This window comes from Sitodiplosis mosellana, unplaced genomic scaffold (assembly GCF_009176505.1).
Source record: "Sitodiplosis mosellana isolate CC-2019 unplaced genomic scaffold, AAFC_SMos_1.0 Smas_scaffold_6089, whole genome shotgun sequence".
NCBI lineage: Eukaryota > Metazoa > Arthropoda > Insecta > Diptera > Cecidomyiidae > Sitodiplosis > Sitodiplosis mosellana.
The window spans coordinates 93850-118856 of record NW_022601330.1 but is presented as its reverse complement, the minus strand read 5'-3'; the positions used below and the strand labels follow the sequence as shown (position 1 = coordinate 118856).

At 35.2% G+C, this 25007-nt stretch overlaps 5 protein-coding genes across 12 annotated transcripts in view; 3 read left to right on the top strand and 2 right to left on the bottom strand.

Annotated features, from left to right (window-relative positions):
• Positions 1-2470, bottom strand: part of LOC129573464 (uncharacterized) — an 8835-nt gene extending 6365 nt beyond the window's left edge. Inside the window, exons 1-4 of the mRNA XM_055453961.1 lie at positions 2239-2470; positions 2020-2172; positions 251-521; positions 22-175 (exon numbers count right to left, since the gene is read on the bottom strand). Coding sequence (XP_055309936.1) covers positions 22-175; positions 251-521; positions 2020-2172; positions 2239-2319 — 659 coding nt within the window. The 5' untranslated portion in view covers positions 2320-2470. The remainder of the gene's footprint in view (positions 1-21; positions 176-250; positions 522-2019; positions 2173-2238) is intronic.
• Positions 2471-11042: 8572 nt separating this feature from the next.
• Positions 11043-13528, top strand: LOC129573457 (tetratricopeptide repeat protein 30 homolog). The gene is made up of 6 exons (XM_055453945.1): positions 11043-11786; positions 11876-11986; positions 12042-12342; positions 12410-12641; positions 12772-12924; positions 13003-13528. Exons 1-6 carry the CDS (start codon positions 11107-11109, stop codon positions 13485-13487), a joined length of 1962 nt encoding a protein of 653 aa, XP_055309920.1. The 5' UTR covers positions 11043-11106; the 3' UTR covers positions 13488-13528.
• A 145-nt stretch (positions 13529-13673) lies between these two features.
• LOC129573458 (probable ATP-dependent RNA helicase DDX56) lies at positions 13674-16057 on the top strand. Of its 3 annotated transcripts, none has more exons than XM_055453946.1 (5): positions 13674-13794; positions 14008-14193; positions 14254-14873; positions 14944-14969; positions 15181-16057. In XM_055453946.1, exons 1-5 carry the CDS (start codon positions 13677-13679, stop codon positions 16001-16003), a joined length of 1773 nt encoding a protein of 590 aa, XP_055309921.1. In that variant the 5' UTR covers positions 13674-13676; the 3' UTR covers positions 16004-16057. The 3 variants fall into 3 exon arrangements, with proteins under 3 accessions (XP_055309921.1, XP_055309922.1, XP_055309923.1); XM_055453947.1 differs by having other exon boundaries at positions 13685-13815; XM_055453948.1 differs by having other exon boundaries at positions 13700-13789; positions 14009-14193.
• A 670-nt stretch (positions 16058-16727) lies between these two features.
• Positions 16728-19171, top strand: LOC129573459 (pachytene checkpoint protein 2 homolog). Of its 2 annotated transcripts, none has more exons than XM_055453949.1 (7): positions 16728-16886; positions 16946-17385; positions 17465-17528; positions 17608-17671; positions 17747-18029; positions 18149-18210; positions 18874-19171. In XM_055453949.1, exons 1-7 carry the CDS (start codon positions 16789-16791, stop codon positions 19117-19119), a joined length of 1257 nt encoding a protein of 418 aa, XP_055309924.1. In that variant the 5' UTR covers positions 16728-16788; the 3' UTR covers positions 19120-19171. The 2 variants fall into 2 exon arrangements, with proteins under 2 accessions (XP_055309924.1, XP_055309926.1); XM_055453951.1 differs by having other exon boundaries at positions 17747-18025; positions 18874-19011.
• A 2422-nt stretch (positions 19172-21593) lies between these two features.
• Positions 21594-25007, bottom strand: part of LOC129573460 (tricarboxylate transport protein, mitochondrial) — a 4518-nt gene continuing 1104 nt past the window's right edge. Inside the window, exons 1-10 of one of the 5 annotated variants that reach the window (XM_055453954.1) lie at positions 24740-25001; positions 24507-24592; positions 23857-24017; positions 23482-23574; positions 22616-22742; positions 22439-22541; positions 22244-22364; positions 22072-22176; positions 21884-22000; positions 21594-21810 (exon numbers count right to left, since the gene is read on the bottom strand). In XM_055453954.1, the coding sequence (XP_055309929.1) occupies positions 21629-21810; positions 21884-22000; positions 22072-22176; positions 22244-22364; positions 22439-22541; positions 22616-22742; positions 23482-23574; positions 23857-23989 (981 nt within the window). In that variant the 5' untranslated portion in view covers positions 23990-24017; positions 24507-24592; positions 24740-25001 and the 3' untranslated portion in view covers positions 21594-21628. Of the gene's footprint in view, positions 21811-21883; positions 22001-22071; positions 22177-22243; positions 22365-22438; positions 22542-22615; positions 22743-23481; positions 23575-23856; positions 24018-24154 lie in introns of all 5 variants that reach the window. The other 4 variants (XM_055453956.1, XM_055453953.1, XM_055453952.1 and 1 more) reach the window with 4 other exon arrangements.

Sequence of the window (25007 nt, the reverse complement as noted above, 5' to 3'; positions counted from 1 at the left end):
TCAACGACACATATGTAATACATATTATGTATGTTTACCTGTGAGGTGACATAATCTTCATGAATATATTTGAGTGTAGAATGATAGTGCGGGTATTTATGATTTGACTTTTCAAAGCTCATGATTGATAATGGTGATTGCATCGATTGACGAAAACTTGTAAATGGCGCATGAACTGAATGCAAATGATGAGATATGATGCTGACTTAAATTCAATAACTATGATTGAATGTTAATTCAAACAACTTACAGTCTTTTTGTGGTACGGCTGCAAGAGCTGGATCTTGAAGATATGGATTTGGCAGAAGGAAAGTTTTATAGATTGGATGATATATTGTTGTTTGAACTGGAGCTTGTTGTAGTGTATCTTCAGTGATGCGAGGAATTGGATAAGTCGTTTCATAGTTGCCAACTGGTGATATAGTTTGAAAAATATCACCAGCATCACCCGTGAACCGATTATCCGAAGTTGCAAGCACTTTGAACACAGGTCGCAAATCATTATGCGAATATGGAAAAACCTTAAGTGAAATTAAAAATTGAATGAAAAAATCAAATAAATTAATGCTGCTGTGTTGTTTAAGTCTTACAAGACCAATTTTCATTTTTGAACTTCATAATTTCTGTGAAGATGGTATTATGTTTCTTTCAAACCTTGGATTCCCCTTATTTTCCATGTTGATTTTTGTTTTCAAATTATTTTCCAACACAACCCGTTTTGGTTGAATAAAAAGACTTACACTTGTGTTGTTGGCGGGTCTTCAAAGACCCACATGTTTCATGGCCACAACTCAAACTGTGTGTGAGGAATAATTTTCATGTCTTCAGCAAAATTTCAGCACTAACAATTGTGTTGAAAAAATATCCGTTTTTTATAGTGAAAAATCATGTTTTGTGAATCAAGTCCCAACTACAGCAATAAATGCGACGATTTTCACAATTTTCTCAAGAATGGTGGAAAATTTGGATTTTTCGTGTTAAGAAAATAATAGATCTTGCATCTTGGCCAGAGAAACAACTTTGCTAAACATTTCAAAATAAAATATCGCCGAAGAAAGACCGAATATGAGCCCAAAACTTATCTAAATTATGGAATTTGGCTCATCTGTAGTAGACAAATATGTAGAAATTCGCATGATATCGGTTTTTTCAACCTTTACAAGGAATGGTATACAAAAAAAAATTCCAGTGATTTGATTTTTTTTGGAAAAATCAAGAGTTATCGACCGAAAGGTAGACTTAAGCCTGTTTTTAATATATTTCAACCATGTTGAAGGATTTATGTCTTTCAAGACGCGATTCTATTGAATTGAACCCGTGAGCATAAAAACGAATTACCAGGGGGTTTGCAGATTGAAACACAAGCACACTAGCGCCGCAGTTTGCCCTACAATAACATATACGGCAAGCTACAGAACTATTCATTCAGTATATATCATGTAGCTCAACTGTCAATCTGTAATCCCCCTGCGAATAACAAAAAAAAATCGCCGATCAAAACGTAACATAGATTTGTCGGCGTAACATACCAGTGTACAATTTGTTCCGAATTGAACGAGTAACAAATAGGTGTTTCGCTTTGTTCGGCGACGTTTTTATAATTCGTTTTTATGGGCACGGGTTCAATTGTGATATTTAGCAAAGTTGTCCCTCTGACCAAGATCCATGATTTTCTCAACTCGGAAAACCTTAATTTTCCGCAATTCTTGGAATTTTTTTTTTGGAAAGTTGTTACAATAATATTGCTGTAATTTAGACTTGATTCACAAAACATGATTTTTCAATGATGAAGGAGCGAATATTTTCGAGTGCTATAATTATAAAAATTATTCTACACAGTACACAAGTGGAGCTAAAATTTTGCTGAAGACATGAAAGTGATTCCTAACACACGATTCGAGCAGTGGTCCATGAAATACCTGGATCTTTGATGACCCGCCAACAACACAAGTGTAAGTTTTTCCTAACAACATTCTAGTGTTGAATAAAAATTATTGAGTCAATTGGTTTGATCAGTACCTTTGGATTTCTTTGTTCCAACATAATTCCATCGGGCACAGCGATTCCTTCCTTCTGCAGTCGGTTCAGTAAAAGACGATCTGTTTCAAATGCTGACTCCGGAATTTTACCACCTGTGTGCGGCTGAACTTGTTCTCTATAGATTTGCCGCTTCTGTAACATGAGAACATATTGTTATAATTTGTTTTTATCATCATTACATTTAATTTTCACTTTTACCCTGATTCGTTTGCATAGTCCCAAATTCAGTTGAATCACGAATATCAGAAAAATGGTCGATATTTGCTGGTTGAATTTCATTTCGATTTTTTTCTTCAAAAATATTGTTTTTATGAAATACTATGTACTGTATTTTAATTTTTCAGCATGATTTTTCGAATGATCGAAATTTTCACAACTAACGCACGTACATTCCAAGCGACACTCGAAAAAGAAATATAGTTGCAAGATACATATACAATGCGTGCGGCTAAAATAGTTTTCCCGCTGGTTGCACTTGAACTGGGCAATTTCAATGGCAGTGTTGTTATTTGATATTATCCCAACAAACACATAATAATTCATTACAATGGCGAGCAATTAAAAGATTGTAAAACAAAGTCAAAGTGTAGTAGAAAACATAGACAAAATCGAAAGTCAAAACGTGCACTTGACATAATGTTAGCAAGCATAACGTATGAACATAGTAATTAAAACGTTCATAATAATCACGATTAAATAGTCGTGCTAAAACAACAACTCTCTATAGGACGAAGACTTTTTGATATGATTGTTTTAATAAAATGATTATTTGCGACAAAAATAAAGCGACCGATTTACTGGGTGTAATTGACTTTTGGTCAAATATATGCAATTTCATGTAAAATTTTAATTTTTATGGTTTTTCCTTTCGTTTATTTCAATTAGTTTTACTTTCTCTCTCAAACATTGATATTTAATATCGAATCTATCTTCGATCACAGCTACAATTGAAATAACTATATTTTTACAAATGAAAATTGGTTGGTTTTCGACTCAAACCCCTCTTTTTCTGTTTCTCTATCTCTCTCTCTCTCTCTCTCTCTCTCTCTCTCTCTCCCTCTCTCTCTCTCTAAATTGATGTTTGAACAGAAATATTGTTGGAAGCTGCTAAGTAGTCAAATCGAATATGGTCTTCATGTTGAATTTATGAAGGAACTATCGATATTTATCTTGGTGTGAAAATGTTTTTACTTTTCCGCACGACCATGTCGTGAGTAAAAGTATTGTAATCACTCCAAAACCTAGGTACCCCGAAAAACCATTTTTCTATCCATTTTCTACACCAAAAAGCACCTTAAAGTGGTTATTTTGCTATGTTAATGTGGGTGTGTCGTACCCTGTACGCTGTACGCTGTACGCTGTACGCTGTACGCTGTACGCTGTACGCAAAAATTTGTTAGCGCGATTGCTCAAATACCAGAATGGGAAATGAAATTCTGCAAGTACCAAACGTTTGTGCTTCGTTAGACTTGGAAACCATTAAATTTTCAGCCACCCCGGATGTACCCTAGGATACCTAGCCTATGAAAAACCTTCAAAAAATCGAACTTTTGTTCGGGAGGTACCCAAAATAGGCTCCCCAGGTGGATTTTATCACTCCCTATCGATTTATTTCATCAAATTAACAGGGGCCCAGGAACAACCTAGCACCCGCTAACCCACCTTTTTGGTATTAAATTGGTATGTTAGTTCGAAATTCCTTGAAAAATCGAACTTTTGTTCGGGGGGTACCCAAAATAGGCTCCCAGGTGGATTTTATCACTCTCACTCGATTTATTTCTTCAAAATAATAGGGGCCTAGGAACAACCTAGCACCTTCTAACCTACATTTTTCGTATCAAATCGGTATAATAATTCAAAATTTCTTGCATTTTTACTTTTCCGCACGCCCATGTCGTGTGTAAAAGTATTGTAATCACTCCAAAACCTAGGTACCCCGAAAAACCATTTTTCTATCCATTTTCAACACCAAAAAGCACGATATGGTGGTTATTTTGCTATGTTAATGTGGGTGTGTCGTACCCTGTACGCTGTACGCAAAAATTTGTTAGCACGATTGCTCAAACACCAGAATAGGAAATGAAATTCTGCAAGTACCAAACGTTTGTGCTTCGTTAGACTTGGAAACCATTAAATTTCCAGCCACCCCAGATGTAACCTAGGATACCTAGCCTATGAAAAACCTTCAAAGAATCGAACTTTTGTTCGGGAGGTACCCAAAATAGGCTACCCAGGTGGTTTTTATCACACCCAATCGATTTATTTCATCAAAATAATAGGGGCCCAGGAAAAACCGCTAATCTACCTTTTTCGTATCAAATCGGTATAATAATTCAAAATTTCTTGCATTTTTTTTCGTTCTTAATTTTGCAAAAAATCGCGCTTTTGTATGAGAGTTTCAAATCACTCCTTCGTTCATTCATGTTGTTCTATGGTTTCAAAGGGCTGCCTTATAAATACAATGTAAAAAAGACGCGTTATAATTTTGGTCAAGAAAAATGTGGTTATTTTAAATGGTATTTTTTTCAACTCGTCACATTTTGTTCCAATTTTTCCAAATCAATACTTTTTTGCATTCTCATTCAATAAAGAGATAGAAACATTAAATTTAAAACGAATTTTGGTTTAGTTTCTGAAAAACTGCTCAAAATCTTCATACACAAACAATTCATGAAACGAAAAATTACACAGCACATGTTCAATCAAAGAAAAAAATAAAATGTTCTTTGAATTGAACATTAGTCGATGTGCGATGCGATGCGATGTGATGTCAACCATATAAAAAGCGCACACAGTCACACATTCCATTGACAGCTTCGCCAGTTCGAAATTCGTGTGGGGAAATTCTTATGAATTTCCTAGGCAAAATCTGAATAAAAGCTGAACGCTATGAAAACGGTGCGGAAAAGTTCGTCTTACGGAGGTAAGACTATTTATTATTATTCATTGCGCATAAAATCAGGTACATGTGGCTGCCCCCCTAACTCACTAACTCACTGAAAATGATATTTTGTCAAATTTGAAAAAATTGTTCGGCGACTCCACCTCAGGCCATGATTCGTGGTGTACTGAGATTGGTTTCGGAAAATTTGGAGTTAGTGCTGGTAGCATGCAACATTTGAAGCCCTTTTGCACCTCTTGTTTCCGAGCACTAACTCACTAAAAATGAAATTTTGTCAAATTTGAAAAATTTGTATGGAGACTTCATCTTTAGCGGTAGATTCTGATGTACTGAGATTATTTTGGAGTTTGTGTTGACCTTGTCCAAAGTCTCAGAGTTTGTGCTATCACTGGATGTGAGCATTGACTTCATAAAGTTGAAAATTCGAAGAAAAAATGGAACATTTGTATGAAGGAATGTCAAGGGGGAAAGTAATAGATTTGTATAATTCAAATAATGTAATCTAGTACAAAAATAATCCCAAATAATCCTTCGGAATTCTCAATAATGCTCAATAATGCTATTCATAATATCAATAAATAACATCGAACTATGGTCAAGTAATTGATGCTTGCGTGCATTTGAATGCCTTGAAGATAAAGTGGGTCGATAGTAGATATGAATTGGTGAGACCTAGAAGAACATAAGTTTGTCAAACGTCGTAGCAATAATGAGAAGTATATTTTACTGCAACTAACAATGGTTAAAAGAATGTATGTTCATTTTTTGCGGGTCGTCCCGGTTTTTCACGGTTTCCGCGTAACTTATAAGAGATAACAAGGAAGGCCTCGAGCCCTATAAATTTTCTGAAGACGCCGAGTATCTATCTTTTATGAGTTCAGCGAAAAACACGAATTTTGTTGTACAATTGCGATTTTTTGCGTTTTTCGCTGAACTGATAAGAGATAACGACTTGGCGTCTTCAGCAAATTTATAGGGCTCGAGGCCTTCCGCAACTTTGCTTCAGACAATTCTCACTCATCTCCTATGAGTTTCGCAGAAAACGCGAAGGATGATAAAAAAACATGCCATGAGCGATGTTTTTGATTTGCGCCCAATTGGTAAGAGATAAGAGATAATTGTCTTCAGCAATGTTATAGAAGATCTTGTGTACTACAACGTTTGACAAACTTGTGTTCTTCTAGGTCTCACCAATTCATATCTACTATCGACCCACTTTGTTTTCAAGGCATTCAAATGCACGCAAGCATCAATTACTTGACCATAGTTCCCTATTATTTATTGATATTATGAATAGTATTATTGAGCATTATCGAGAATTCCGAAGGATTATTTGGGATTATTTTTGTACTAGATTGCATTGATTGAATTATACAAATCTAGTACTTTCCCCCTTGAGGAATGTTCTTATATATAAGAAGTATTGATGTATTTCATTTTGTTTCGAAAAATGTAAAATATTTCTGTGTCGTATGCATAGCTATAAAAAGTTAACCCCCCCGAAATCCGGAGAGGGAAAAAATATTATAGGAGAAAAAAAAATATTTCAAGCCTCAATTGCACAGCATATCACTATTGGAATCATTGTGTCGACATGAATCAACCAATCAACAAACCAAAACAAACACAAACTACACAATGAAATACCACGTTTGTATAAATATTGATTGCTATTGCTTCAAAGAGAAAAACTCAAAAAAACAATATTCTAATATTTTAGAAAATATAAAATTAAATGAAATTTTTGTGTTTTCACGTGTTTTCATCAACATGAATAACTGCGACAAATGTCACTTCATGTTGTCATTGAAACAATCGGAACGTGGAACGTCAACAAATGAACTGACATTTGTTCGTAATTCTTAAGTTACTCTTGTGTTGACAAAAGCACGCAAAAACACGAGAAAAATGTTTGATTTTACGTTTTAAAATAACAAGATTAAATTCTTGCATTGAAAAAAAAAATATTCGCGCTTTTTAATAAAAATAAACTCAAAATATTTCTTGAGAACAGAAAACCGCTCAATAAGCAATTGACACATGTATATATTTGTATACAAGCTTTTGAATTTGACGTACGTTGTGCTTGTAGTACTTGTTCTTGCACCAGTTGGCGTTGACGTAAGAAGGCATAGCGTCATTTGATTTTGATTAAATTTTATGTATAAAGTTTATATTTAACCTTTTTTTGTAAAAGTAGTTCGATATTCGCAAATCATTTACTTGTGCAGCTGAATATGAAAATACCGAACACATTCAATAAATTGCAATAATCTTGTAGAAAATTCGATGATATTCCTCTGTCCGCCCATTCAAATGTGACGATTTCTAGGGGATGATGATATTTTTACGAAAACTTATATATTAACTTTGATGCGGTTGAAATGAACATGAGACTTTCGTCGCTCAATACACAGATACGAAACAAAAATAAAGCAATCCATTAAAATGGAACATGGAAAAGAAATCCGTGAGAATTAAACATAGCATGTGCCGTTTTAAGTATTTCGCTTTGCGGTGTTCCGTTTCGATAGATTTTTTGTCTGCAGTGTCAGTATGAACGAATCCTCTCGCATTGTTTCATATGAATGGATCTGTATCACATTGTTCCGTTACTCGAATATTTTTCCGTGTGTTTCATTTCAATTGATTCTCGAGCTATTGATGATGTCACTCGCATTTATCACATGATGCAAATTAAGTGATAAGGAGCACGAATTTCGATGTGGCGATAACACCAATGGATTGGGCAAAAAAATACTGTATGAGAATCGAAAAAAACAATTTAACTTTTTTTTTCGATTTTTGCCTGTTTCCGATCGTCTACATGGGAAGTTTGTATGAAAACCTCGGAGCGCCGGTGTTTTACCCGTAATGTTATACACATCAACGAAGCAGTCTGCTTCACCGTAGAAAAGAAGTGCGCAGTAAGAAAACAAGAACGTACAGGTTTCGGCAACGCACAAAACCCCTGCATTAATGATCTCTCCAAATCTTTAGCAGATATTGGCTCTCAAAGCGTTTTCCAACTCTGGAAAAGAAAATTTCGCCTTCCCCTTGAAAATTAGATCAATCGAAAAACCCCCCCCTGAAATTCATGTCTGGATACGCCGCTGACGCCAGATGACACGTTGAATCCGTTTGACTCGCTGCTCCCATACTTAACGAATTGCGTTCGGTTCGACAGGTATGATTCGATCCAAGCAAGAAGATTGTCTGGCAGGTTGACAGATCTGAGTTTCAGAATCAATCGCTTGTGGTTAACTCTGTCAAACGCTTTACTGAAGTCCGTATAGAGAACGTCCACTTGCGCATCGGAATTTATGCCTCTCTTGGTAAATTCGGTGAGATTAGATGCAGTGGATCTGGACTTCATAAAGCCGTGTTGCTTTTTGGTGATTTTGTCCTGTACCAGGGACAAAAGTTTGACGTTCACCAAATGCTCAAAGAACTTCGCCACAGTTTTGAGCTTAGCAATGCAACGGTAGTTCTCTATTTTCGATCTTGCCCCCTTTTTGAAAATGGGCGTCACACTAGAGCGTTTCCATTTGTCAGGGAAATGGCCAGTTGACAAAGATTCGTTGAAAATCTCGGTGATTGGAGCCGCCAAATGACTCGCACAATTTTTTAGTATCAATGGATGCATACCATTGGGACCCGTACCTTTCTTGGTGTTCACAGCGTGTAGCTCTTCAAGCACAAAATTGATATTGAGCTGGAAATCCTCAGTTGTCGGTGCTCTTCTTTGAATTGACATATTGCCAAAATCTCGATGCATCATACTTGAGCGAGAATTTCATTTTGTCCACGTAATCGTTGTACAGTTTCGTGTTGAGTTTGATGAAGTGCCATTGTCTTAGATGAAGTGCCATTGTCTTAGATGAAGTGCCATCGTCTTGCAATGCATTCGTATCCATATAAAAACATTCCTTCATACAAATGCAGAGGGGCGAAACCGAACTGTCATCATCAATTACAACGCGGCTGTCAGAATAAAGTACAAATTAAATACACTCCAGACAGTCTTAAGTGCACCTTCGTAGAATGACTCGTTGAATTTGAACTACTATGTTTGAAAAAGACAACGTATTTTCGTGAACGTATATTATTCATGGAGTGAATAAAAATGATAAAATCAAGTGGAAAATGAATATTTGTGTAAAATTATGTTGTTTCTTTATTTCCTATTTAAATGCAATGAATGATTTGGATGACACATCCACATTATCAAATTTAGAAAAATGTTTCCAACATGAACATATTTATCTAAGTTTTCTTTAGATTTGCTGATGTTCAAATGTATTTTGAAATCAATTAATTCAATTTTCTCATTATTTACGTTCGCTTCCAAGGTTTCATGACTACTCGGTATTGTTCCACCGAGTGCAAAAATTTGTTCTACACATTGAACATGTCAGTAGATACTTAACCTCACTTTGTCAATCAAAAACAAGAAAAATGTTAGCAAAGAATTTCTGAGCAAAAAAAAGAAAGTTCATATTCTTTTTCGGTATTTTTTCAAACGTTTCTAGAATGTTATTAAAAATGGGTTTTCATATTAATACACTAGGTATATTTTTATAAATAATTGAAATATTTTTTAACCAGAATGCTTGAAATATGTACTCATGTACTTATGCATACTTTTAGCGCGTTCCGCAACGAATGACAACCGACTACGCGGTCCCCGTTGTAGTTTGACAGTTCGGTTTCATGGCTCTGTACAAATGTTCCATTTTTTCTTAGAATTTTCAACTGTATGAAGTCAATGCTCACATCTAGTGATAGCACAAACTCTGAGACTTTGGACAAGGTCAACACAAACTCCAAAATAATCTCAGTACATCAGAATCTACCGCTTAAGATGAAGTCGCCATACAAATTTTTCAAATTTGACAAAATTTCATTTTTAGTGAGTTAGTGCTCGGAAACAAGGGGTGCAAAAGGGCTTCAAATGTTGCATGCTACCAGCACTAACTCCAAATTTTACAAAACCAATCTCAGTACAACAAGATTCGTGGCCTGAGGTGGAGTCGCCGAACAAATTTTTCATTTTTTCCAAATTTCTGACTTTGGCGAGTTAGTGCTCGTGCCCAGTTGCAGCACGAACTCTACAAATTTGGCACAAACCAGCACTAACTCCCCAGATTCCGAATCCGGAATTAACTTTTCATTTTTCGAACTGGGGGGGGGGCAGAAAATATAAATCGAAGAAAAAACATACTCCACTCTCAATCTCACCCATAGATATGTAACGCTCTTTTGCTACGATAAGTCCAGTTCAGATCAGTGTTTCTTTTTGTTTATAAATACGCTGTTTTCATTCTCTGTGGATCGATGGTTTGGATTTGAAATGAATAAAAAATGTTTGAATTTTTTCTATTGAAGTATTAATCACTTTTACAGAATCAATTACGATACAGAGAATGTGATAAATGGAAGAAAATACATTAAATTTTCATGAAAAAATGTTTGAAATAACGTATGATATCATCTCAATATGGAATTGCCTGGAGTAATTTCTGTTTTTTTTTCGGTTGAATTGAGTTACGAGAATGAAACTATTGATTTTTAGCTACAAATTGCAACAAATTGAACACACTAATTTATGCGTTAAAATGATTCCACAATTAGAACAAACGATTCAAATAATATACGTATATACATAATACTGTTTCGTCCACCAGACAATGATGTAATCTTTTATGCGATCAGCATCTATTATTGTTCAATTTCCCAATCGCGATTCTGCCGTTCTGAAGTGATATGTTAACAATAAAATGCATAAATATGTTAGCAGTGAGATGGAGCATTTAAACTATACATTGATGAAAAGAAGGCACATTGTTCATATCGCATACCTGAATTATTTCCATCTGGAATGGAATAATAACTAATGACAATGCTCAAAACTAATTTTATATTATCACGACACTTCCAAGTTTTTTAGATTTCAAAATTGGGCGAAAGGTATGTACTAAATCACTTGTTGATATATAAATGAATCGATAAGAATTTCAATTAAAAAAAACTTTTAGTAACTATGGAAACAGATTTGTTATGGTTTTCACAAATGACAAATTAAAACTATATCGAACGAAGCACGCTTCTTAAGAGAGAATATTTTCAACCATATTCAAGAAATAAAGAATTAGTGCAGAAAAATGTTTGTCAAAAAGAACGATATCCATTCAGGTGAATTATATACGCGAATCATTTATTCGTTGATCAACGAACAACGGTACACGGACGCAATATCAGTGCTTTGTAAAATACCTGAATCAACGAATTGTCGTGCTGGATTGTCTCTGCTTGGTTACTGCTATTATCAGTGTCAAGAATATATTGAAGCGGCCAATTGCTATGAACAATTGTGCATTTTAGTGCCAAATGAAGCAGAATACCAATTTTTCTTTGCTTTATCTCTCTTTCAATCGGGTCTTTTTGAAGAAGCATTTAAAATAACAGCAACAATTGATACCCCCGATCTAAAGGAAAAAAATTTGCAATTGCAATGTGCTATTCGATATTTCAACGAAGAATACAACAGCACCCAAACCTTATTGGCCCAACGAAATCCGTATCATGAGTCTACGTTAAATGACGAAGGCTGTTTATTGTTTCAAGCCAACGTGTTTGATGAGGCACTCCAAAGATTTACAGCTGCTCTTCAAAATGGTGGCTTTAATCCTTTGATTGCATACAACGCGGCTATGTGCCATTATCGACGGAAGGAAAATGCCCAAGCTCTCAACTACATTGCAGAAATTGTTGAACGGGGAATTCGAAACTACCCAGAACTTGGGATCGGAGCACAATTCGAAAATGAAGGCGGCGCTCGAAGGTTTTCATTAATATTTGGCTGTCTATTTTGTTCTTTTAATAAAACAGTTTGATTTAAAATATTAATTAATTTTATAAATTTTAATCAAGTGTTGGAAATCCGCCTTCCCTCGCTGCATCTGGCTTAACACAGAGTTTGAACCTCAAGGCTGCTATTGAATATCAAGAAGGAAACATGGATGGTGCTCGGGAGGCCCTAATGTTCGTTTTAATAAATTTTTTTCCCTACATTTTTCATGTGTCGTTCTTCCGACAGGGATCTACCACCTCGTAGTGAGCCCGAATTGGATCCAGTGACTTTACACAATTTAGCGTTAACTGACACAACGGGAGGCATTGGTACAAGTTTAAGACGTTTGGCATTTTTACTTGAAATAGGTCCGCCAACTTGTCCAGCAGAAACATTTGCCAACGTCCTTCTATCATGTTGTAAACATGAAATGTACGACACAGCTGCCGATATACTAGCTGAACACGCCCATCTTACGTACAAATATCTGAGTACATTTTTGTATGATTTGCTTGATGCAATAATCACTGTTCAAACTTCTCGTGATGTATTTTTCATTTAGAAAACTAATGGTTGCGTATGATTAAATATATTGATAAATGTCTCTGTTTTAGGAAGCCGATCAAAAATTAGGAAAGTTAGCCACACGACTTACCACTAAATTACGTGCGTTAACTGCAAAGATTCAAGAAAGTCGCGCTTCTGGCGATGATGATGCTGTCAAAAAAACACTTCGTGACTATGAAGAAGAATTGGAAAACTTTTTACCCGTTGCTATGGCAAGAGCATGGCTATTTTGGTTAGATGACGATTTTGCAACAGCCGAACGAGAGTTCCGGTCAAGTGGTAACTATGCTATATAGCAATAAACTTTTCGAAAATACTACAACATAAAATTCACGCACTTAAGTTATCATTTATTTTTACTAAAAAAAATTTTAGGTGCTCAATTGTTTTTTTCTTCTTTATGTTTCAGCTGAATTTTGTTCAGAGTCTCCGTTGTGGCGGCTCCATGCGGCACATGTCCTTTTCATGCGGGGTGACAAGTACAAAGAAGCCGCAGCATTTTATGAACCAATTGTACGACAAAATTATGGAGACATTTTAAGCGTTTCAGCTGCAGTATTGGGTTTAGATCATACATTCAATCTTCCTCACCAAATGTAATGTAAACAAAAGACTTACACGATTGAATTTGGTATTTCAGGAAATCTGTGTGTTTCGTACATAATGACATACCAAAATGAAGAAGCTGAAGATCTAATGCGTAAAGTGGAACGGGCAGAAGAAATGAAGGGCAATGTAAATGGTCATTGTCTGCATTTGTGCATTGTGAATCTAGTCATCGGAACATTATATTGTGCAAATGGAAACTATGAATTTGGATTATCGCGAATAGCACACGCACTTGACAATGCTACAGCTGGTGCTCGATTATGTCCAGACACATGGTTTTATGTTAAAAGATGTGTCCTCGGGCTATTGACTCGATTGGCAAAACAAACATTGGTGTTGCCGTCCGTAGTAATTGAAGAAGTTTTGAATTTATTATATACATGTCAAATGTACGGCCTCGCTATACCGGCTGTTTTCGAAACCGCAACTGACGAAAACCCAGATGAACCACAAACAATTGGTTTGGAAGCAAGAAAACTGAATGCTTTACTGTTAAAGGCCATTGAATACGAATGAAATGCGGCGAACTGAATTTCGAATTGTATTTTGTCCCTTCTTGTGACATAAAATGTATGCAATAAATTCAATATTATATCATTTTGAAATATTACAACCGTTGTCTATATTTATTTTGTCAATGTGAACCATGCTTAAAGTACTAAAGTTTTTCTTTCAACCTGTTAGTAACTTAACGTTAAATAAAGAATGTCAAAATCTATCTATTCAATCACTCGTGAGCTTTGGAGCACATGTCTATTTAATACGATACGCAAAACACATTGGATTTATTATTATATTTTGTTTCATATTTTCATAGATGAGAGTACAGTATATTTGCAAATAAGTAAATCGCATTAATTGATTATGATGAAAATTGTTTGGACCATTGAGTTAGCATCATTTACCATCATGAGAAATGTTGGCTAACGCATGAAAATGACTAATCTTCTCGCTGATTTCATATTTGTTGAAGATGATCATTCAATAGTCTTTCAATTTATTGAGCCTGCATTGATTATTTTCATTTTAATTTCAGAAATAATGGCTGATGACAGTGACACTGAAGAGAAGCAACTGCAGTTTCATCAAATGGAATTGGACGATAGGATTTTAAAAGCGATTGCGTTACTAGGTTGGTTAACACCGACGCTTATTCAAGAGAAAGCAATTCCATTGCTGTTGGAAGGTAACGACGTTTTGGTACGAGCTAAAACTGGTTCAGGTAAGATAATTGAAATGAAATCTGTAGCATGGTTTAACCAAGTTTTCCTTATTCGACCAGGCAAGACAGCTGCATTTGCAATTCCAGTGGTTCAGAAAATTTTAAAAATGAAAAAAGAGGCTACAATTTCCGAACAAAAAATCACAACGATAGTTTTGGCACCCAGCAAGGAGCTATGTCAACAAATCAGGTCCTCCTTCGATGAACTGACAATAAAATGCCAAAGAGATGTTCGTTCCATCGATTTGGCATCAACAGTTAATCCGGGAACAGTGAAACATATGCTTGCGGAAAGACCGGATGTTATAATTGCAACGCCTGCCAAAATTTTGACTCAACTAAAATCGGGCATTGTTAAACTAGATGCTTTAGAAACAATAGTCATAGATGAAGCTGACTTGGTATTTTCTTTTGGTTTCGAAGATGATTTGAAAGAAGTGCTCAACTATTTGCCATCGATTTATCAAGCAATTTTGGCATCCGCTACGCTCAGTGATGATGTCACCACACTGAAAAGACTTGTCTTACACAATCCTGTCGTGTTGAAACTCGAGGAACCCGAATTGGCTCCAGTTTCGCAGTTGTCACATTATCGAATCTTAGCAGAAGAATGTGATAAAGCAGCCATTTTGTATTCTCTCCTTAAGCTAGAACTGATCCGCGGCAAAAGTATTGTATTCGTAAGTTTTCATTACATATTTATTCAATACATTCCAATATTTTCATGTTTTCCTTGTGATTTCCCCTCAGGTAAATACAGTCGATCGATGCTACAAGTAAGTTTCATTTAGTAATGTCATTTTGTTCCGCCGAAGATTGATCTGTTTATCCATGATGTTTATTATATGTTCGGACTATTGAGATGACGCTTTGCGTTAGCTTGAAAATAACCAATTTTGCTGATTTTGTTTGCACTTGCAATAAACAAAATCCAGTTCAGTTTACCAAAATTAGAAATGTGTTGTAACAATCTGTTTCTGTTTCCAGGTTAAAACTTTTTTTGGAACAATTTTCCATAAAGTCATGTATTTTAAACTCTGAACTTCCGGCCAAAGTGCGATGTCATGCCGTCACACAATTTAATCGCAATTTTTACGATATAATAATTGCATCCGATGAGCAGGCTTTGAATCAACCAAAAATTAAGCAGACAAAAGTTGGAAAAGTTGACAAAGAATCTGGTGTTGCTCGAGGTATTGATTTTCAACACGTATCAAATGTGATCAATTTTGATTTTCCATTGGACGTCAGCTCCTATGTGCATAGAGCAGGGCGAACAGCCAGGGGTAACAACACTGGGAGTGTACTATCATTCGCTGATATGTCAGAAAAACCACTTCTGGAAGCAGTGGAGGAACATCTCAAGGCTGGATATTCAAGCGAAACTGATGTAATAAAAAACTATCAATTCAAATTAGAAAAGGTTGATGCATTCCGATATCGAGCCAACGATGCGTGGCGTGCCATCACAAAAGTTGCTATTCGAGATGCTCGAGTCAAAGAAATCAAAAATGAGATGATCAATTGTGAAAAAATGAAAAGCTTCTTCGATAACAACCCGCGCGACTTGCAACTTTTGAGACATGACAAACAATTGGGTACCGTTAAAAAGCAAGCACACTTGGCAGATGTTCCAGATTATATTGTTCCACCGGAATTGAAGCGCCTCTCTCGGACTACTGCAAGCAGCAACAGTAACAAGCGGAAAAGATCGTATGCCAATAACAAATCAAAGTCAGCATTTCAGCTAAAACAAAATAATCCATTGTATGTTTCTAAAGTCAATAGCGCTAAGAAACATAGAAAATAGCAACACTTGATGTATTTTGTTATTCAATAAACGTACAGCGTACACCCTAATGTATGGTTTGTTCGTTTTAACTGAAATAATTTTGCAAAATGTGTCTAATATCGTCGATATCCATTAGAATGATGTGCGCTATTGATATTGCTGCATTCACACATGACTCTGGGGTCCTTTGCTAAAAATAAAAAATAAACGTATTTATTAGCTTGTATTCATGTCTAATTGTGAACGACAACCTGAAGCATTTTCCAAAAATGTATCATTTTGTTGCAAATGTTCCAAAACTCGATGAAATTACCCGAACCAGAATTTAATAGCGTATAACAATTTTGCACCTGAAAATCAATCAATCCATTTGATGAATTCGACCAAATGATTACTTTTTTGCATTACAATACGAGCCGCAAAGTAGAATAAAAGAATTTTTTGAACACAAGTTAGTATCATAACGAAGATTTTATCGAACACACTAAAGGATTTTATCTAAACACATTTATTTTGTTCTACTTCATGGAGATTCTATCAAATGTCAACCTTTCACAAAATAAAACTACTTGATTAAAACCATTTCGATTTAATTTTTTTTTTAATATTTTCATTTTCGGAAAATAAAATGAATTTGAATCATTGAATACAAAATTCGTGTTATCAAAGCCCCGAACCCATCCGAGCTGACGTGCTATAATTCCAAACCAATATGCAAACAACTTCATTCAAATGTCAGTGATAGATTTAATGTTTTGAAATAGTGTCAGTATTTAACATAAAAGATCGACGAAGGTAAGCACATGGATTATATTTCAACGGGAGATTCCATCGAAATGGATTGCAATATTAATGCAATTCTTCCAACCGTCTACGTGGAAATCCTTCGAAGACAATCAGCGTAAGTATCTTCATTCATACAAATCCATAACTTTGTTATCAATAACTTTGATTTTGCAGGAAGACAATTTCTGATGAGGAATTACACCGTATTGTGTTCGATTTTTTGAAACAACAAAAAAGCCATCAACCACTTGTAAAATGTGACACGGAATCTTCGATTTCCGAATTGGTCGAGGAAGTCACCATCAGTCAGCCAATTTTGTTACATGACGCTGAATTTGAAGATGTCAAATTTTTCACATACACTGTGAATAATTATAATGCGGAAATTGAAACAATTGAAACTGCGGACGGTGATAATGATGACATTCCCGCATCTCAACATTGGATTCTACCAAATCGAGAATTTCAAGGACAATGGGAATATTTACATTACGAAGACGATCTCAAAGAAAATCTCCTGCGATTTTCCAAGACTATCATGTTATTTGCCCTTAAGAATGTTGACATCAATGCAATCTCTTGTAATAAACTGGTACTGCTGCATGGGCCGCCAGGTAATCCCAGAATTAATATATTTTAACATGATCAAACCAAATTTATGAAATCACTAATATAAAAAAATCATCAAAACAGGTACTGGAAAAACCTCGCTTTGCAAATCGTTGGCTCAAAAAATATCAATTCATATGAATGACAGGTGAGACGATCAATCTCTATTGTTATCAAACCAAAAATATGGTAGCTGTCAATATAAGGATTTTTTTCTACACACACAGATTTCGGTACACGCATTTATTCGAAATTAACAGCCACAGTTTGTTTTCGAAATGGTTTTCGGAAGTATGTTATCAAAATCCATAAATATTTTTTTATTATACTCTTGATTTAGAATAATATGTTTCTTTTCATCCATAGAGCGGCAAATTGGTATTGAAAATGTTCACAACGATCAAAGATGTGGCAGAAGATCCATTGTCTCTGGTTGTAATTTTGATAGATGAAGTCGAATCGATTGCGTACGCTCGTGATTCCGTATCATCTCATGAGCCATCAGATTCCATTCGCGTAGTAAATTCTTTACTCACACAACTAGATCAGCTGCGCAGACAAACAAATGTCCTTGTGTTGACTACATCCAATCTATCATCTTCGATTGATATTGCCTTCGTTGATCGCGCTGATCTTAAGCAATACGTTGGTATAGTATCTTAATTAAATATCTTATCTGGTAACTTACCTTGTAGTATCTTGGTATAGTGGGATCCTTGAATATATTATTGTTAATCAAATTTATCTAATGGAAATTCATTCCCCCAGGGTACCCTACCCCAGTGGCTATATATCACATATTCAAAACTGGAATTGACGAATTAATTAAGGTAAATTCATTCGGAATCTATATACACACAGGGAAGAATGGTTCAGATTTTTGGTACAATGGATTTTTTTTCGTAGAAAAAAACCAAAATTAAGATATCTTAACCCTCTTTTGCATTACCTTGGTTGATTTTTGGCCATAGATAATTTAAAAAATATTCATAATCCTGGATGCCTCATGGTTTAGTCAGGAAATGCGATTGACATAAATCAGAGAACAATCAAATCCATTGTTTAAAAGTGTCAAAAATGTGTCTAATTTGGAGTTCGAATAATTTATTTTGTCAAATTTTTGTTTTTGCACACATTTTTGTTTATAACTTTACAATCACACTACATAGACAAATATTGCTAAGGACAAAAATAAAGAGAAAACATTGACGAATAAAAATTCCATTTAAAGCAATGTGATCCGATGTACGGTTTACATTGTACAGGCATTCAAACGTTGCCCGTCTAGAGGCGGTTGTATGCATTAGAGGGTTAAACAAAATTTATTTTCTTCCATACAAATTTTGTCTGAAAAATAAATTTCGTAGATATCTAATTTAAGTTTTTTTTTCTATGAAAAAAATCCATCGTACCAAAAATCTGAACCATTCTTCCCTGCATGTATACTGTATATATATATACATTATCTTAATTCTTGTTACAATTTATAAAAGGTTAAAATCGTGACTAATCCAAACGAAAACGATGATGAATGGAATTCTGAAGGTGCGATTCATTTACTAGACATATCTAAAAAATGCGAAGGGTTGAGTGGACGGTCGTTGCGAAAATTACCATTGCTAGCTCATGCTTGGTTCGTCCACAAAAACTCAGTTGACCTTCACACATTCCTGAATGCTTTGGACGATGCTGTCGATAAGCATTTGGCCGATACTCTTGCTATCGAAAAAAAGACATGAATTGTTTTCCATTTTGACTATGTGAATAAATAAGAAGATGATAAACAATGAACGATGATTTTTTCATTCAATATTTAAACAGTTTTAGTTTCAAATCATACAGATTTAAAGCACGACTTGAATTTTTTATTGGAAATGTTAAATAAGTAAATTTTGTCCTAAAAATTAAATTGGTTGAAAAATAGCCAACTGCCGGCTGCATACTGTCTGAAATATTGTTCACAAAGATAACTTACCTTGTAGTGACACTGTTCAGTATTCACCTTGTGTACAGTGTTGATCCAAAAATATTGTTTTTCTATATAAAGCGTTTTCATTTATTTATTTATCACGGAGGACGATAGTCCGACAAGTGACACTCTAACAACTGTGCATTTCAAGCCAAATATCAAAAATGCCAGTTTTTGCGTCACGAGTATATATACAGTAAATATGCTATTTTCTCAGGGCAATATTTGGGCCCCGGCATGTTAGGTACCGTTGGAAAGGTCTTGGCTCAAATAGTCGGAAACACCATATCCCCCATGCCTAAAGTGTGGCCCCATGCCTAGGCAAAAATATAGCGGTTGGAAAATTTCGATAAATTTTCAAATCTATACCCATATCTTACGAAGGGGGTACCCAGGGGGTGGTCTGAGGTGTCCAAGAGAAGCTCCTCCTCGCCACCTTTCCAACGCCGGTCCAAGTGCCCCGATCGGTACAAAAACGAAAAAGTTATGGGCATTGGCAGTTTGACCATGGTTTTTTATGAAAGTATTGATTTGGATGTGCGTGTCTCCATTTGTCCGTACCTTCTTCAGTTTCCGATGCGCATATGCCTTAGTTGTAGCTAGTGTCGGGGCACGTTGAAATCCGTCCTCAGATTGACATTTGCATTACAGGAGAGCTGGCTATGGCTTCACTAGCCTGCATGTATACGATTTTTTCAAGTATTTATTTCGCACACTAGATCAACTCAGACGCCCATCGGGCAAAGTCAGCTCGGTATCATTTGAGAAGACCTTCAAAAAGTTCCATACACACATGCCAATGTTTATGTGATATAAAAGAAAAAAGTCGATTTTTATGAAAAATCGACCCCCTTAAATTTCACACCAAACGCGATTTCTCAAAAATCAGCCCGACAATCTTTTACCAAAAACTGAGCGTATATAGCCGGCTACCATACCAACAAAGTGGCATATGCCACATATCCGGGAAAATTCGTATTTCGAAGTCTGGGCATAGGCGATTCATCAATGAACGGAATTTGTACGAAGAGTCGCATTCTACGATGAAATTGCTGCCAAAAATACGCATCTACTGGCTGAAAAAGGCTCACGAAAGACCATATCCGCTTAATTTTCGACGAGCAATCGATGTGGTGATAAAAGTGGTTACAATGCGATCTGAGGGCATTTCATGGTCGAAAAATAGGTCGGATTGAAGTGAATTTTTCAACTTGCTCTATTTTCACTGAAAATGATGTTTTTGTTCGGAAAACACGTGACCTCTGACGACATTTTGGTCTTAGAAAACTGCTATTTTTTCGTGAAAATAATGGGAGTCCACGAACACTTGAATATCCATTTCGTTGTCATTTTGGTCATAAATCGGCATTTGGCATCTGAATGTATTAAATTGAACTTTTGCTCGGGGGATACATAAAAAATGCACTTTCCAGAGCTTTGGTGGTTGGGAATTAATATGTTTCAATGAAGTAATGTGTCTAAAATTACTTCAAAACTCTTTTAATGGATATTTTGAAATTTAATCACATTATACAATGTCCAATAAGGGGAAAATGGGACTTTTTTAATGAAAGTGGAAATTTGCTATTTACAAAACTTGTGAAATGTGGATGCAAATGTTTTATCCGAAAAATTACAATTTCCCAATGATAAGACCTTAAAATAGACATATTTCTGGCAAAAGTGTATTTTTTCCGAGAATAATTGCCTTACAAAATTAGTGATATCAGATGAAAAACCTCTTGGCGAGGTTAAAATGGAGTGACGCTCCTGTGCGTGGATTTACCACTCAAAATGACTGATATCATTTTGAGTGACGCTTTGACGCTGTATTATCCCTGGGTACGAAGTTCAAAAGAGTTTTTCGCATTCGCTATTGTGAAAATTTATTTACAATAAGGAAAAATATCGCGTCACGACTTTCGAATTTAGTCTTCAAGTAAAACTTTCAAGCGTTTTGCCGTCCAAAAGTCGTGCCTTCAAATTTGTTTGGAAAATATTCAATTTCGAGTGGTCGGCAAAATGGTAAATTTGACTATTATTCACAATTTTTTGTCATGTGTCTAGTTCAATAACAAGAAATGCGACTTGACTCGTCGGAATACCATCAATAGTGTTCATTTGGCGTGCCATTAACATAGCAGCAATGACATTTGACAGTCACTGTCAAATTTCGGAGATATGGCACCGTCCCAAATGACCCGACGTCCCAAATGACCCGACATTACCTTAAATAAAAGAAGCTTCTAACAATTATTAATGGAATATATTTGATATGTTTAATGCCAGAATTTATTGAACAAATCCATAAATGAGTCGTAAATCATAAAAGTGATCGCTACATCGAGGCAGACACGACTTAATCGTGGCACAGTTCCTTTGTAGAATGCGCATGGGCCTTCATTTTTCCATATTTGCATGGCGCAATCGGCAGTATTTTTATATTTTGACGCTTCCAAACCTTAGGAGTAAATTTAAATTGTGATTATCATCGGTTCAGAATAATCAATATTGGAAACAATTGAGTATTTTACCTTGCATTCGTGTTTTTACTACATCGATTGGTGTGTTTCCAAATACTGAGGCTGCGCCGGCCACAGCACCAAACATTCCAACGACTAGCTTCGGAACAGGTTTCTTCGGATCATCACCTAGAAATGGGCAAAATCCGTTTTGTTCTGAATTTGTTACTAATTGGTTACAGATCGTGCTTCGGGATCACCTTTATACAAGTCCTTCAATGTCTCCATTACGTAAAACCGAATTGCTTGATTGGAACCTTGTTTCATTATCGTTGCTGTAACACCTTTGTAGACACCAAGAAAACCTACGAAAAGAGATTATTTCGAAAATGTTGTTTGTTTATGACTGGTTCTTATTTGACTCAGTAATACCTTCTTGGCGAATGATCGTTGATACACCGTGGAAGAATCCTTTATATTGTGGGTTTGCGCTGCGTTGATCGTTGATAAATTTAACTTTGACTGTTTCCATTGGAGTTACGGCGAGAATAGCCTGCATCAATTAATAATTAGAGTAACATTCAATAAAACATTGATGTCAAACATTTTAATTAAATGTTTCCAAACCTCAGCCACGCCCGCTCCTAAGCCAGCTAACAATTTCCCACCTGCAGACAATTGACCATTATGATCCTGCATGCGTTTCTTGAATGATTCGAATGCCCCAAAACTGTAGCAAAATGATATGGCAAATTATCGTTTTAACGTTGATATGGCAAATTATTCGATCGATTGGTTATTTACCGCACTGCCGACTTTGGAATGCTACCATATAAGAGCACCGACAGGCCGCGATAGAGGCCTAGAACCCCGTTCGATTTAACGGTTTTGCGAACACAATCGCCAATACCATTATACTTTTTACTACCACCTGGAGGAAAAACAATTTTCAGCTTTCATCATATAATTGAGGCATACATATATGGTCACGGCCATGGCTTAAAGTATTGTCTATCACTTGTGATTACGGAGTTATAAGTGTTCAAAGTTGTCAGTAACGTTACATAATTTTGGAAGTGATTTTCGAGGTTGCTTTATATTTTCAAAAAAATTAGCGAATCTAGCGATTTATTTTTCGGGTCATAACCAAGAATTTCACGATAAAGGATCAAAGAAACGATAGAAATGGTGATTACGCTGAAAAACATATTTTTGGTGGATCTACAGACGTTAAAGTAACGTTACACGAAACGTCAGTAACTTTACAGGTACAAACTTCGTGACAAAAAAAACAGGATGCGATAAGAAGTATGTGATTTCTGTCGACTGAATATTAAAATTTGAACATTTTTCTTTAAGAATATGTATTTAACCTACTGATTTTGTAAATTTTTGATAGAAATTTACGCCCTCGAAAAAGAATCCACAAAAAGTCGAAAAATGACAAAAAAAAATCGCAAATTTGACAATTTTGATAAGAAAAAATAATCCAAATTCCATGAAATTCTCAGAATATATTGAGTTTAGGAAATAATAGTTTGGTGCAAAATTTCATAGCAATCTTATAACTTTAAGACCATTTTTTCTTCACTTTTAACTTTTTTCCGTGGTTTCGTCTTACGTGGCCGTGCCCATATATATTGAACCATAATTTGAAATGGTTAAATTACCCTTTTCGTCTAACTGTAGCTGCGTCTTCACATACTCGGTGGGAAATGTGATACAAATTTCGATTCCGCCGGTAATGCCACCCGCAACAATACCTAGACAAATGTAAAACAATAACTTTTAGTCAAGAGAGAATCATTTCGTCCATATAAAAAAAAAATTCAAACAAAAATGAAAAAAATGATGTATGTGAGCATGTGTGTGTGAATTTGTCTATTCGGATTAAACATCACAATGATATTACAGCCAACATTTTAAAGTCTCAGAAAATTTAAATTAAATCTTGTGATTTTACAATTATTATAATTACGAGCTTAAATCTGCGGTAGAGGAAAAAAGCAGCTGAAGCCAAACAAACGCAAATGAAAGCAACAAACCTTTTAGACCAGAAGCGCCAGTCGCTGCGGCTGCAGCACCATTGTTCTCCATCCAAGGTCGCTGTGGAAATGGATTTCTCCTTGGTACCGGCAATAAGTGGTGTGATCGACTTGAGTCCATTATTAAATTCATATGAATCTTATTTCGTCAAAAAAATTAACTAGAAAGGTGAAAAAAAATGTTATACGAAATTTTATATAATAAATAATTGAAAAAACTTTCAAATATTTATTGTTATTTAGAAAAATCGTCTTGAAGATTTTGGAAAATGTTTTTCTACAATATGCTTCTATTTACGTTCAATTTTGGAATAAACTTGTGCCGTATACAGATTCAAGATTTCAATCTATTTTTTTCTATTTAATCTATTCTCGTTTTATTTGATTGAACATTTTACTTCTATTTCCTTTTGGAAATATTGAAGACTCTCGTCAAGACTATCAAGAGAAATAGTGAGAAATAAGTTGAACATAGTTGTAAAAACGAATAATATGATACGAGTGTAATGTATTGATTACAAGCTCCAAAGTTCACTTTCGTTATTCAGACTGAAACGTTAACCAATTCCATTGAATTAACCGGACGCGATTTTACATTGTTCAGATTGAAAACGAACAAAACAAAACAAAATAAATATTCTCACACATACACATTCACACGAGACATTGATATTCTCACTGACCAAATAAGTCGAAAAATGACTACTTATTGAGAGACTAATTAACTAAGTCGATTCTAAAAGTTGAAAACACAAAAATTTCATGTGAATAAATTAAATCTGGAAATGGAACGATTCATAAATTGAAAAAATATTTCCAGAAGAAATAAGTAGACCAAACGATGTCACAACTGAAGGGAACTGGTTTGGTTGAAAATACCCACTATTGCTTCAACAAAATATTTCGACTTTTATTGACTGATGTATCTTTTCACTTTCAAACTTAGTAGTAACACCGGATATTGACATCAATTTTTGCCGAAAAAATTCTTATAAAATCCTTTAAACTTTTGATTTTGTGATTTAAATGACTTGAGTTCAAATTGTTGTTGAATCACAAAATTTCAACTGTCCAAAATGTTGCCACAAATTGTTCAAATAAACACTGTGTGTTACATAAAAGAAAGGTGAGTGTTTAATACGGAATAAAAT